This window comes from Rhineura floridana, chromosome 3, assembly GCF_030035675.1.
Source record: "Rhineura floridana isolate rRhiFlo1 chromosome 3, rRhiFlo1.hap2, whole genome shotgun sequence".
Taxonomy (NCBI): Eukaryota; Metazoa; Chordata; class Lepidosauria; order Squamata; family Rhineuridae; genus Rhineura; species Rhineura floridana.
The window spans coordinates 50,696,319-50,710,637 of NC_084482.1; the positions used below are offsets into that span (position 1 = coordinate 50,696,319).

The window sequence follows — 14,319 nt, forward strand, 5'->3', positions numbered from 1 at the left end:
GTCCATCCAGATGGGAAGTCTGGAAGCAACACCTGAGCACAACAGCACCCCCCCCCACTTGTGATTCCCAGCAACTGGCAGTCAGAGGCATACCTTCTCCAGCTAATACATACCAATTTGTAGCCTTATCATTCATGAATTTGTGTAACCCTCTTTTAAAGCCAGCCAAGCTGGTGGCCATCACTGCCTCTTGTGGAAGCGAGTTCCATAGTTTAAGCATGCATTGTTTCTCCTTGCTGACATGTCCCTGCTCATAGTTCAGCTATATTCCCTTAGTTCCTTCTTGAGGCAAGCTGTGTAATGAAGTAGTAGTTGTGACTGAGAATCAGAGTTTTTTCTAAACTTTTTTCCCTACTACACAAGCAGCCAGCATGCTACCCGGCCCCACACTAGTCAAGGAATTAGTCCCACAGTATATTATTTGTATTGTATAAGAGAATGAAGATTTGAAATGAACCAGTAGTTATCTTCATTTTCTCCTTCTTGTTATTCTTTCTTATCTATTTCTTTTTTAGAAACTGCCTAGCTGCTTATTAAATCCCATATGCCCAACTGAACAAATACATATTTCACACTGCAGAAAATATGTCTAGCTGCCCGTTAGAATAAACCCTGCTGACAATGAAAGGGTTAAACTAAAGGCATGGTAGAAAAGATTTTTAACCAGAGATACATTTAAAACATTTATATGCTGCATTTTATGAAAGATTTCAAGTAGGGTTATAAAAAAATAAAAACAATAAACAGTACAGGCAGCAGATTAAACGTGCAAAAAACCACAGGGCAGTTTAAAATATTTAAAGTAGTAAAACTGTTTTTAAATGCCTAACTGAATTTTTAAAAAAGGTTTAAGATAATCCTTAAGAGAAAAGTTTGTGCCAGGCGTATCTTCATGGAGGGAACATTCCATTGCTGGGGGGCCCTTTCCATTGTAGATGTTTTATCTCTGCTGGAGACGGTATTAAGAAAAGAACGTAAGTCAATTATTGAATCATATTTGCATACAATTCAAAGATGCGCCCCCCTCCCTTATGATTGACAAAGCATAGCAGGGTAAAAGAGCGAACGACCAGTGGTGAGAATCTCTAGCAAGCTCCTTCGTAAGTCTTATGGATCCCGCAGGGGGCGTCGTCAGTCCCCGTCATGGAAGGCGATTGTAATGGAAGGGTTCGCGCCCCCAGCCCCGCCTTGCCTCACCTCGTCGCACCCCCTTCTCCCTCTCCTGCTCTCAGAGAAAAGAAGGGGGCGGGCTCTGAGGAGTGAGCTCAGCGAGGCGGCGGCGAAGGAGGCCGGGCTCCGGTCGGCGTGCCGAGGGGACGCAGTTGGAGCAGGAGGGAGTGCGTGGCCGGTTGGCTCGGGTGCTGGGGGGAAACTGCGGCACGAGCAGGAGAAATGTTGCCGGCGGCGCGGGCCGAATACATGGCGCCCTGGTGGGCATCCTGGCTGCACGGGCTCCCCCATTTGAGCTTCAGCCTGCAACCCGTCTCCAGCGCCTTCCGCCCGAGGGACGCCGACTACCAGCAGGTGCGCTTTTCGCTCGCTCCGTGCACGTTTCGCCCGGAGCCACTGAATTCCCGCGCAACGGCCCCGTCCCAACTGTATTTTTTATTTGTTAAATGTATGGCCCGCCCTTCTTCCGAGAAGGAGCCTAAATGGGACTGACCTTGCACGCCACGCTTTGCGCTGCCTTCGCTACAAGCCCTTCGCCCCCCCTCCCCCGTAGGCTGCGGGAGCTCTTCCCTCGGGCTCGAGCGTTCGGATCCGTCCGAGTGTGTCCTACGGCTCTGCGTCCCGTTGCCTACGCTGGAATGGGCTGGCTGGTGGTCCCCGCCCTTGAGATCTCGTGCAGTTGCCAGGTCCTGCAGTGGGAACCCCGCGTGGTTCGTTCGGGCAAGCAGAGAGAGATCGAGATCCTGCGTGGCTTTGCCCGTCCGTTTCGGTTTTCCATAAAATACCCGCTCTCCAGAAAACGCGTCCTGTAGTAGAACGGGCTTTCCAACTGCATGGCTTCTGTGCGATGGCCCTTTGTTACAGCCCCCCGGGTGCCTTCTCTGCGTTTTGCGGGGTGATGAAATCCTCGTGGGTAGTTGCCTTACGCTCCTTCACACGTTTCCATGTACCGTCTCGTGATATCTCGTCCTCAGCTGGTAGCGGTCCATGCCAGCCTGGTAGCCAAGTGTCAGTCATTCCTTGCCTCGCCTCGCCTCGCCTCGCCTCTACTCCTCGGAGTAGAACAAACCAGACTCCTGCAGTGCCTCTGTTGACCCGGTTTGCGATATCCTAGCCAATCGCTTAATAATAAGGCAAACCTCTGTTAGCGCCACCCTGAAAAAAAGTACTGTACAAGCTCCTGAGTCCTCTGGGCTTGTTATTGGGGTGTTGTGGGGCAAATTCAGAGGCTCGGATTTTAAATGTTAAGCTGTGTAGCATTTTATCATTCCCAAGTCCCTCAATTTTTGGAGGAATTGACCTGAATTGCACATGAAAATAGACAAATGCATTTGATAATGAGTGTTGTCATTTGAACTTTGTAAATCTTTTAAACAGTAGTTGTCTATGACATCATTCTTGACTGAAGGTTATGTTTTGGTCTGATCTTGCGCACGTGAAGGCAGCAAGGTTATCCATTGGCTTTCCTGAAACTGGACTCCACCCCTTTTCCCCATCTTCCCCAGACCCACAAAGTACACACACCCCTCTCTCAAGGTGCAAATCTAAACACAGTCTCTGGTTTGCATGTATGATACGCAGGGAAACCTTCCTTGTTTGCTCTTCAGATAGCTGAATCCACTGTCAATCCCCCCCTTGCGAATCTCCTGCATATTCTCATCCATGTGTAATCAATGTGTGATATGATTAGCTGTATGCTTCTGATATGCCACTGGCCATTCAGGATGTACTTTGGTGTATTGTTATCTCTGTTTGGGGCCAATTCTGTTTCCTTTGCTGCCCATGTACTGGTTTGGTTTTGCAAGGATGTGGCAGAGTTCTTCATTTCTCTATGTTTTTATATATACTATTTCTATCCCCCTGCTGCAAACTCAAGTCAACCTGCATGGTTCGGCCTCCTCCATTTTATCACTCGCATGGAGCCCCTTGCTTAGGATGAGAGATGATTGCTGACTGATGGCCATCGAAAGTTCATTCAATGAGAACTTCCATGGCTGAGTTGGGGGATTGAACCTGGGTTGTCTTCCCAGGCTGATGCTCTAGGAAACAAATGTTTCTTTTGAAGGTGGCTGTGTGCTAATTCAAGAAAAGGAAGCAGGAAGACCAGGGGCTGTCGCAACTTGTCTGAAGAAAGAAGCATTATCTAAAGTAAAAATAAATTGAGTGGCTTTACATCCTGAACCTCACCTTAGGCCCACTTACCAGTGGTCACTTCTGTGCTCTGCTTGAAGTTATGTTTTAGGTGTTTAACTGGTGTCATTTTATTGGCGGGAAGTTGTGCATATAGATGCTGACTATCCCTTCAGAAGCTTGACCCTTACTGTGGCACTTGAATTGAGGAGTCCTTGCATGATTGCTTAACCAGTGATAACAATGCTAAGTGCTGACTTTGACCTTTGATGTGTTGCCTGGCCACTAAGGGATATTTTCTTACCCTGGCTATTTATAACTGGTAGTTATTAAAAATTACTGTTAATAACCAAGGGCTGTTATGCAGTTGTGTAAATGTCCCCTTAATTAGTTCCGAAAGCAGCAAACGTATGAATCATTTGCATTCTCTCTCCAATCTTGTAGAGGCTGTCTGATTCTCTCATCATTTTAGCCATGGAGCCAAACAGATCCCAATGTATGTCAGTCAGTTCATTGTAACTGCAGTGAAGATTATTAAGGCTGTGCACAACTTTTTTGTAACTTGAGTTATTGCTGTCAGTTTGTTAGAATATTGGCTAGCAAAGCAGAAGTGGTATGCTTTGTATGAAAGGTGCTCTATTCATGAGAACTAGAGGAAAGGTCATAGAAGTTCATCCCCTGGTACCTCCTTCAGGCTCAAGCTTGAAGTTTGCCCACCTCTGGCTTAGATGCAGTTCTGCCTGAAGGAGTGTTCTGTGTAAAGCCTTCTAAGTTTCTAACATAATTGGCTCTGTAAAAGTTATTCTCTTAAATATATGAGACAGGTTTTGAATAATATTTACCAAGGGTGTTTTTTTAACCTCTCCAGTACGTGGAAAACTTTGATTAATTAGTCCTAGTTTGTCAGGTAGTAACACTTCCTATTCTAATAGTTCTTTATGAATACATAGCGCATTATTGTAGGATTTCAGTTCAGTTTTACCTAATGCATTCAGATTGTCACTGAATGAAATAATAGATTAACCTTTGGATTATACACAGCTGGTGGAAGTGCAATTTACATACTGAACACTTAACTCCTGCCGCTCTGGATATACTTTCATTTTGTTTTTTGAAGGACAAAAAAGGATGCAGTACTGAAAAATCTTATGAAATATCTGACCATTCATGCTGCTAGACAGTGCCTCTGGTGTCACTTTAAGACAGGGGAGGGGAACTTTTTTGGCTCTACAGGGCACATCCTTATCAGAATCTGCCTCATGGGCCAAATTGACAGGTGAACAGGAATGCCCACCAATCAATAACATAATGTCATTATGACATTGCATAATTGACAGGTGGATGGGGTCACCCACCTGTCAAAATCCCTTATGCTTCACTTTTAAGTCTCTGAGATCTGGAAAGGGAAATGGTGAGAGACTTGCAAAAGCTTCGTCCAAGTTGGACACTTAAAATGAAAGTATAAGGATACTTGGAAGAGGCTTTTGCAAGTGTCTCTCACTCCCCCTTCAAGTCCCTGATCGCAGGAGACTTAGAAGGAAAGCGCCAGGAGACTTAAAAAAGGCTCAAACACCACTCCTGTGCTCCAATTTGAGCAAATAGGAGCACAGGAGCTATCTTAAAGCCTTTGCAAATGCCCCTTTGAACAAGCTTGCGCTCAAAAGATGCTTCAACGGGCATTTTTGCACAGGGCTTTCATCTCTACTCAGCTGATGAGTGGGGATTAAATCCTGCAGCCTTGGCTGCACGGTCTTGTTCTTTGCTGGGAACAGGATCATGCAGCCAGTGCAGGTTTAAACCCTGTCCTCTCTTGCATCAGTTGACATTGCACATTGGAGAAAATGGCTTCGGAGGCCAAATGGGACCCAATGAAGGGATATGATTGGCCTGGAGGCTGAAAGTTTCCCACCCCTGCTTTAAGAACTGGATTGGCAAATGCTTAGCAGAAATCATCAGAAGTTCTGGTCTCTATACCTTCTGCTGTATTTTGCCATTTTTCCTCTCGTATGGCTTGTCTTATTCATGTTTTACTTTGTTATTTCTGCATCTAATCACTGTTTCTTATGTTATGGTTAGTAAATGGGCATTAATTACCCAAGCCCCCCCCCGCAAAAAAATAAAGGGTGTACACATTTGCAAATGGTTACTTTTTCCATTGATTTATTTATTATTTATTTATAAAAACCTTGCAAGCAGCGACTCAACACCTAATCAGTTTCCACTCACCGGTCAATGCAGTTGGAAGAGAAAAGCATGAATCTCTATATGTGTGTGTTTTCCTTATCAGAGAGAATACATTTGATACATGTATTTTGTACTGTTGGATTGGCATCTTAAAAAGAAAGAGTCATCTAAGCAGTTAACCCTCTTTTCCCTTTTCTTATTAACTTTGTCAGGAAAACCTTGATAAATTGGTGATTCCTATAGAGAAACATCTTTTGTGCCCTTGGAAACTGCTCATGCAGGTCTCGAATGCTTACCTGCGTAGACGTCCACTTATGCTCTTTTTGTGCATCGCATTGGTCAGATGCGACCTTCCACCTTGAAAGGTGGTTGTGTTCCACTGTGGTATTGTTTTAATTTTTTATTCACTGTGTAGTTCAAGCTGTACCTCCTCTGGTTGCATATTTCAAAAAGCTGTGTCTGCTTGAGGTTTGGCTATGTGTGAGTGAAAGCTTCCCAGTTATGTTGGCAGAAATGATTAATCCAAACTGGGTTAATTGAATCTAGGACTTCAAGTAATTCCCTGTGTGGCCGAGACATGCACATCTCTGATTTGCCGTCTGCAGTGCTAGCTCTTGGCATAAGTGGGTAATGGTATTGACAGACCTGTAGAGGAAAGAGAGAGGGGGATGGCATTTAACTGCAGCCAGTCTTGACCCATTCTCTCTTGAGCCTACGTCTGAAAGCATAGAATTAGCAAATACTAGCTTGGCAGCTTCGTGTTGGAATCTCCTTTCAAACCTTTTTGCTGAAGTCTGCCAAGGATTTTGTTGAATGCCCAGGAAAATGTGATTTTTTTCCCTCATGAGTTTCTGGATGTTAACAGTTTTTAATGTCTGATTTGGGTCCATTCATTCTTCTGTACAGGGAGTCATGTAGGAGCAATGTAAATGGCAGAAGGGCATTGCTGGCACACATCCTGTTACAAAAGTAGTGCTGCTGGTTGTGATGGCATACATCTTGTTCAAATGTATGGAGGTAAATGAACCCTGGATGGGAAGACTGATAGTGGGTCTCATGATAACTGTCTCTTTCATAGATATGGAGGGGAGGGCAGAGTTACCACAGGGATTTGTTTGAGGGGGAGGGGGGCAGTAGTTTCTTGGTTTGTATTCCTAATGGGTGATCTGTTGCTTCTTGTGAGTTGTTGCTTTCAGAGTTTTTTTTTGGGGGGGGGGGTTGTCTATAAACAAAGCCAGCCAGGCCCTTCCTTCTATATTTTATGAGACAGAAGGATCATCTCCCAGGGTTGGCTGTAGATCCTCGATGATGCGTTTGGAAAAGCCTTATTTGGGCTAATGGCCTATGGTGGACTGTGACATACCTCTCATTTTGCATTATTGAGCCTTCTAGCTTCGCTTTATAATAACATCTCTTCCCTCTACCCACCTCACCCCTGCTTCTTTGCCTCTCTTCAAGGATATCTACATTTGACTGTAACACGTTATGTATCAGAAATGGACCCTGGCCCACAAAAGCTTATGCCGTAATAAATTTGTTTAGTCTTCTAAGTTGCTGCCCGACTATTTAGTGTTTAGCTGCCCCAGGCAAATATGATATTCGTTCATTCATTCTCTCTCTGTCTGTCTCTCTCTCTCTCAAGATGTTCCTGTTGTAATTCAGCTCATTGCTGTGAAACATCCTAGTTTTGGTCCATGCTATCATTTCCAGAGTGTAAAAGCCAGGCTGGTAGGGGCCTAGTTTGGGCTTTGGGACAGCTGGGCGTCAGTGTGCTCTACCCAGAAGAAAATAAATGGAAGCTTGCTTTTGCTGGCTGAGGGAGTAGTTGGGCTCTCCTGGACTCATTGTGCTGAAGGAGCATGTGACAAGTTGTTGTAATCCCAGGATAAATCATGACCTGTTTTAAGATGCCTGATGCCTTTGTGGAGTGAAACGCATTTGGATGGGATGGAATTACTTGTCAACATCCCATGAGAGACCTGTTCATTGCTGCATCTCATTGCTGCTTAAGGTAATGCTGGTTGTTTATAAGCAGAAAGTGGGAGATGGTCATGTCTTCATTAAGTGGCTAATGTGAAGCCTCCATGGGATAAGTGCTGCTGGCTCCTGCCATTTTGCTGTCAGATGCATGGACAGATATTATATAAATGAGTTGTGAAATAACATGATGGAATCATAGAATAGTAGAGTTGGAAGGGGCCTATAAGGCCATCAGGTGCAACCTCCTGCTCAATGCAGGGATCCAAGTTAAACCATACCCAGCGAGTGGCTGTCCACTTGCCTCTTGAATGCCCCCAGTGTTGTAGAGTCCATCACCTCCCTAGGTAATTGGTTCCATTGTCGAACTGCTCTAACAGGAAGATTTCCCTGGAGTTCAGCCAAAATCTGGCTTCCTGCTACTTGAGCCTATTATTCCATGTCCTGAAGTCTGGGGCAATCAAGAAGAGATCCTGGCCCTCCTTTTGTGACAGCCTTTCAGGTACTTGAAGAGTGCGATCATCATATCTCCCCTCAGTCTTCTTTTCTCAAGGCTAAACATACCTAATTCTTTCAGTCTCTCTTCATAGGGCTTTGTTTCCAGTCCCCTGATCATCTTCGTTGCCCTCCTCTAAACCTGTTCCAGTTTGTCTGCATCCTTCTTAAAATGCGGTGTCCAGAAGTGGATGCAGTACTCAAGATGAGGCCTACTCAGTGCCGAATAGAAAGTACTTCATGTGATTTGGAAACTATACTTCTGTTAATGTAGCCTAAAATAGCATTTACTATACCTTTTTGCAGCCACATAACACTGTTGGCTCATGTTCCACTTGTGATCAACAACAATTTCAAGATCTTTCTTGCATGTAGTATTGCTGAGCCAAGTATCCCTCATCTTATAACTGTGTATTTGGTTTCTTTTTCCTAGGTGTAGACTTTTGCACTTATCCCTATTAAATTTCATTCTGTTCTTTCAGCCCAATGCTCCAGCTTATCAAGATTACTCTGAATTTTGTTTCTGTCTTCCAAAGTGTTAGCTATCCCTCCCAATTTTGTATCATCTGCAAATTTGATAAGAATTCCCTGCACCTCATCCAAGTCATTAATAAAAATGTTAAAGAGCACTGAATCCAGGACCAAGCCCTGCAGTACCCTGCTCATTACCTCTTGATAAGTACGATTCTGTAGCCAACTGTGGATCCATCTGATAGTTGTTCCTTGCAGCCCACATTTAGCTAGTTAGCTAATCAGAATATCAAGGGGCACTTTGTAAAAAGCTTTGCTGAAGTCAAGTTATATTATGTCCACAGCATTCCCACAGTCTATGAGGGAGGTTACCTGTTCAAAAAATAAGATAAGATCAGTCTGGCAGGGGTTGTTCTTGATAAATCCATGTTGGCTTCTAGTAATCCCTGCATTGTTTTCAAGGTGCTTGCAGATTGACAGCTTTATAATCTGCTCCAGAATTTTCCCAGGGATTGATGTCAGGCTGACTGGTCTGTAGTTCCGAGGTTCCTCCTTTTTGCCCTTTTTGAAAATAGGGACAAGATTAGCCCTCCTCCAATCATCCACCACTTTATCCATCGTCCATGATTTCACAAAGATAACGGTGGTTCCGAGAGCTCTTCAGCCAGTTCCTTCATTACTCCAGGATGTAGTTCATCTGACCCTAGAGTATTCTTTGACCATTTGTCTATCTATCTCAAGCTGCAATCCTGCCCCTTCAACTTCACGTTTCTCATGGGGGTCATAGACTCTCTTGGGAGAAGACTGAGCCAAAGTAGGAATTAAGCACTTTTGCCATTTTTTTTGTCATCTGTTATCTTTGCCATCCTCATTGAGTAGCTGTACCACCATTTTTTTTCTCTGTCTGAAGAAAGCTTTTTTTGTTGCTTTTTGCATCCCTCGCTAACCTCAGATCATTCTCAGCTTTAGCATTCCTGATGCGGTCCCTGCAATCCTGTGCTAGCTGTCTCTACTCTTCCTTTGTGGCCTGGTTTGAACCTTTCTGCTGTATTCAAAAATCTGGAGTCCAAAGTTCAAGGTAGTCTCAAATAGCATGAGTTTCTGGATTTTCTTTTTTAATTTTTAGTTTAAGTTAGTGGGCATTTAAGAGAGCGAGAGACCTTCAGATGATGTTGGACCACAGTTCCCATCATCCTTGATCATTAGCCATGCTGGCTGGGACTGATAGGAGTTGGAGTCCAAAAACATCTGGAGGGCACCAGGTTGGCTACTCCTGATTTAAGGTGAGAATTTTAAGAATTATGCTCTGTGAAACTGCAACAAAAATGTGAGGATAATGATACAAATCTGTCTCTGAACCAACAGTGAGGGAAGGCCAGATTAAAACTAGAATACTTTATGCTCTTCATGTTACCTGTTCTGAGATGCTTGGCCATTTTGGTGTCATGCAATTCTAGTAAGGCGTCCTCTTTGTCTTCACTTGCACATTCAATTCAGCTGCACTGAAGTACAGAAGAAGCAAAGTTGTAATTTGAAAACATCTGCAAGGCTTAAGCATTTATACTTCAGTTTGCAAGAAAAACTTTTGTGTCACTATTCAGATAATGTCTTGGAGCCTTTTCTGGGCCCAGATGGCATCCACCTGAGAGTTCTCAAAGAATTTGAATGTGAAATTGCTGGTCTTCTAATAAAATATGTAACTTGTCCTTAAGATCTTCCTCCAGAGTGGCCAGTGTAACACAGTTTTAAAAAAGGGTTCCAGAGTGGGGGGGATCCTGGAAGTGACAGGCCAGTTAGCTTAACATATGCTCTGGGAAAACTGGTGGAAAATATTGTTAAAGATAAAATAACAAAGCATATAGAAGAAAAAGGCTTGCTGAAGCAAAACCAGTGTGACTTCTGCAAGGGTACATCCTGTCTCACTAACCTATTAAAGTTCTTCAAGAGTGTCAACAAGCGTATTAATAGAGGTGATCGAGTGGACATAGTGTACTTGGACTTTCAAAAAGCTTTTGACAAGGTACCTCACCAAAGATTTCTGAGTAAGCTTAGCAGTCATGGAATAAGAGAAGAGGTTCCCTTGTGGATCAGGAACTGGCTAGAAAACAGAAAGCAGAGAGTAGGAATAAATAGATACTACTCCCAGTGGAGGGATGTAGGTGCAAATCCCCCAAGGATCCGTATTGGGACCTGTGCTTTTTAACTTGTTCATAAACTTTCTAGAGTTTGAGGGTGAGCAACGAGGTGGCCAAGTTTGCTGATGATACTAAATTGTCCAGGGCCATTGAAACAAAAAGGGATTGAAAAGAGCTCCAAAATGATCTCTCCAAACTGAGTGAATTGGTGGTAAAATGACAAATGTAATTCAATGCAAACAAATGTAAAGTGATGCATGTTGAGGGGAAAATCTTATTTTTACATATATGCTCAGGGGTTTTGGCTTGGGAGCACATATTCCAAAGTACACCATACCTTGACATAAAAAAATGAGGATCTCCTTTTTTCCAGTTGAAAACTACACACTTATAATTATGCCGCACAACTTAATCCAGGATTAATTTTGTCTGAATCCTCAGAACCTGGACTTGTTAAAACTCTCTAGACACCGTGGCTGTGCAGATCCATTGGGAAGATTGGCCAAAGGCCAATCAGCAGCATCGGGAGGGCCACAGGGTTTCTTTCTATTGGTTTATTTTTAAGCACCATGGAGGCTGCATATCCAAGATCTTTCCAGTCCTTATTGAATTACACATTTCTGTCACAGTTGCTCCATTTTCGGCACACCATAGTTGACTAAACCTGAATCTTCAGTTTTGTTCTAATTGCAGAATTCTGTTGGTCTAGTCCAGCGTTTCCCAACTAGTGGGCCTCCAGATGTTGTTGGACCACAATTCCCATCTTTCCTGACCATTGGCAATGCTGGCTGAGGCTGATGGGAGCTGTGGTCCAACAACATCTGGTAGCCCACTAGTTGGGAAAGGCTGGTCTAGTCACAAAACTTGCAGGTCCTCAAACAGGATGTTTGGAATTCCAAACATTGCAGCTTTTCATTCTCTTAGAAGCCAGTGGCCCAGTTAGCACATAATACTAAGCCAAACCACGGCTTTAGCACAAAGAAGCAAACATGCGTGCTCCCGGAAAGGAGATAACAACTGCTTTGCTCCTCCCCAGTTGTTCTGCTGCTATGCTGAGCTACACCATGGTTTGGCTTAGGTCATCTGAACTGTGGCTCTTCTTTTAGCTCTCTCCAGACAAACCACAAGCTGTAACTATGGTTTGTCCTCTGGTTTGCAGTTTATTGTTTGTCTGGGAAAACTAAACCATGAGCCAGGATTCAGACAACATGGTAAGCCAAACCACGACTTAACTCAGCACGGCATCAGAACGACCAAGAAGGAGCAAAGTGGCTGCAATCTCTTCTCTTCAAGCCCACACATGTGTTCATTCACGCTAAGCCACTATGTGTGAACGAGAACAATGTGCTCATGAGGGAAGCTGTTGAGTATCATTGTGAAATTATCCCCACTGTCAGTTTTCCCACTAACCTTGCAGCTGATTTCTCGGGATTGTTTTAGAGCAGTTCTGATTCTGCTCCCTACCCCCTTCTGCTGTCATTCCTGCAGCATATGTGAGCTGCAGAAAATCTATCGTTGTGTGGCATTTAAAGAATAAGGTGACAATTGAGATGGTGAGTAAGTAAGGGACAAGAAAGGGAAAGCTGATGGTTCAAAACTGCTGAGAAAATTAAGTGAGTTCAGCACATCCTTGCCAGGACAGGAAGGTAACAAATCAAGACACCAAGTTACTGTGATTTGGGACTACATGTGGCAACCATTCCAAAGACAAGGGTTTCACGTGTGGACAGAGAGGCATGCCACATGGCTTTCTCTGCTTGATGGTAGATAGTAGTTGCATTGGAGAATGGAGGATGAGGCGTTGTGCCAAGATGAAACTGAGCGGCCATTTATCAGTCCTATAGTTGGCAGTTGGGAAAGGAAGTGGATAGAATTATTTCTTCCTTCTCCTGTTTCTCCTCCCACACACACACCCCTTTGTGAAATGCTGCTCTGAGCTCAGGATTGGAAATGGCCCAAGTGGGAGCAGATACAGCCCAGGCTGTGGACCGTTGCCTCTTGCAAACTTGGCATTGCTTGGAATTATTTGTGCCAGCAGGGAAGTGGACTGTGGAGCATGGCACAGCTGTTCACTCTGGGGGTTTCCTGATGTTAATCCTTCATTCCCAAGGGCACCTGGTGGTGATGAAACGTGTACTGAATGCTTTCATTGCAGGCACAGAATAACTGGCTGTGGGGGTCTATTGCCAATAAAGGCACTAGATCACATGACTGCAGCATCTTCTGCTTGCTGTTCTGATTGTGGCAAGCTACTGCATACTGTAAGGCAATGTGTCTGGATGATGTGCACGGCTGAATTTAAGAGCTTTGTCCTCCAGCATATCTCAGTACTCCACCAATTGCTGTGCAGTCAAATCCTGGAGCTTTCTAAACACAAGACACTTTAATGCCTCTGTCTCGTCCCATGCACACTCATTGGGTTCCCACCTCTGTCAGACGCTGTTTCTTGTTGAACTATATGCAAAAGTTAAAATTTCCAATTGATTTACTTAGGGCAGGAGACCCTCAATGCTTTGTTTTTTCTTTTAGCAATGCACTTCCAAAGGGGTTGATGCGGAATGGGGCTCATGGCATGCTTAGCCCTTTCCTTGCCTGCCACTTCTCTGCTGGCAGGACCTTATTTTACATTCCTCGTAATCAAGATATGAGTAGCCCCTTTTCCTGAATGACCTGTGGAAGTTTCTGTGGTGGTTAACAATGCTTCTCTTACAAATTGTAACCAATGTACTATGGCTCCAATTTTCTACATAGGCTTCTTTCATGATCATCATTCCTTTCATCTTCTACTGATGTGAATCTCCCCTCTCCTCCCCCCACACCCCAGTATGGAGAAGATAACGTTCTGTGTATTGATGGTGGAATAATTAAGTGCCCTCTGTTTATGATCTCTGGTTATAGTGTGATGGCAGCCATCCTCAGCTTGACAGAATATCTCTAATCTTTTGACCACTGCCTCTTTAAAGAATAAGCAACCTCTGCTACATATCTGCTCCTGTGATGTTTAAAAATCACTTTGCCAAAGCAAATCTTTCTTCCCCTTCTGGACAAAAAGCAGAGAGCTTGGGATACAAGATGAGCCTAGCACATTTTGTTTGGTTCCTTTTCAAATTTAAAATGTGAATAAAAGGATGGTATGTTTCTGTTTCCCTCCCCTTTCAGAATGTTTTGTAGAAACTTTCCCATAATGCTATATTAATCCATGTTTTATTCTAAATAACATAATCTGGATTGTCAATTACTAGGCTATAGAATAGTCATTGTCCCCTTGAAATGCTCTTTGCAGAAGAAGATAAACACACCGTTTTTATCTTTGGATTCCCTCCCTCCCCCTTTTATTTTCTTTTTAAATTGTGGTTTTAAAAGTCTGCTGGAGAAAGGGGAGGAGATGAATGATTTGGATCAGAGGAAGATGCCACAAGATTACAAGTTCTTGGAGGTTTTTGCTCCTGAGGCATAGAAATATCACACTGAGCAAGACCTGCCTTTGTTCTTCTGTCATTTCAAGTTAAAGGTCTTCCTTGGCACATGAGGCTCTCTCTGTTAATACATACTTGCTATTTGTTTGCTGTTGAAGCTGTGGAGCTGTGAAAAAATGCCCTGTTCTTCCCAAGTATGACCTTGCAAACTCCTTTATCATGCAGTCTCTCATTTGACTTTCCACATAATTGGAACCAGGGCTTTTGCTTTCAAGTGACATTGTATGGCTGTGGGTCTTAATGGTCTGTGCCTCTCTTCACCCCTCTGCTCCAGCTCTGGT

At 43.8% G+C, this 14,319-nt stretch overlaps 1 protein-coding gene across 2 annotated transcripts in view; it reads left to right on the plus strand.

Annotated features, from left to right (window-relative positions):
* Positions 1-1,097: 1,097 nt before the first annotated feature.
* The window catches only part of TTYH2 (tweety family member 2), a 90,307-nt gene continuing 77,085 nt past the window's right edge, over positions 1,098-14,319 (plus strand). Inside the window, exon 1 of one of the 2 annotated variants that reach the window (XM_061615705.1) lies at positions 1,098-1,524. In XM_061615705.1, coding sequence (XP_061471689.1) covers positions 1,393-1,524 — 132 coding nt within the window. In that variant the 5' untranslated portion in view covers positions 1,098-1,392. The remainder of the gene's footprint in view (positions 1,525-14,319) is intronic. The other variant, XM_061615706.1, reaches the window with a different exon arrangement.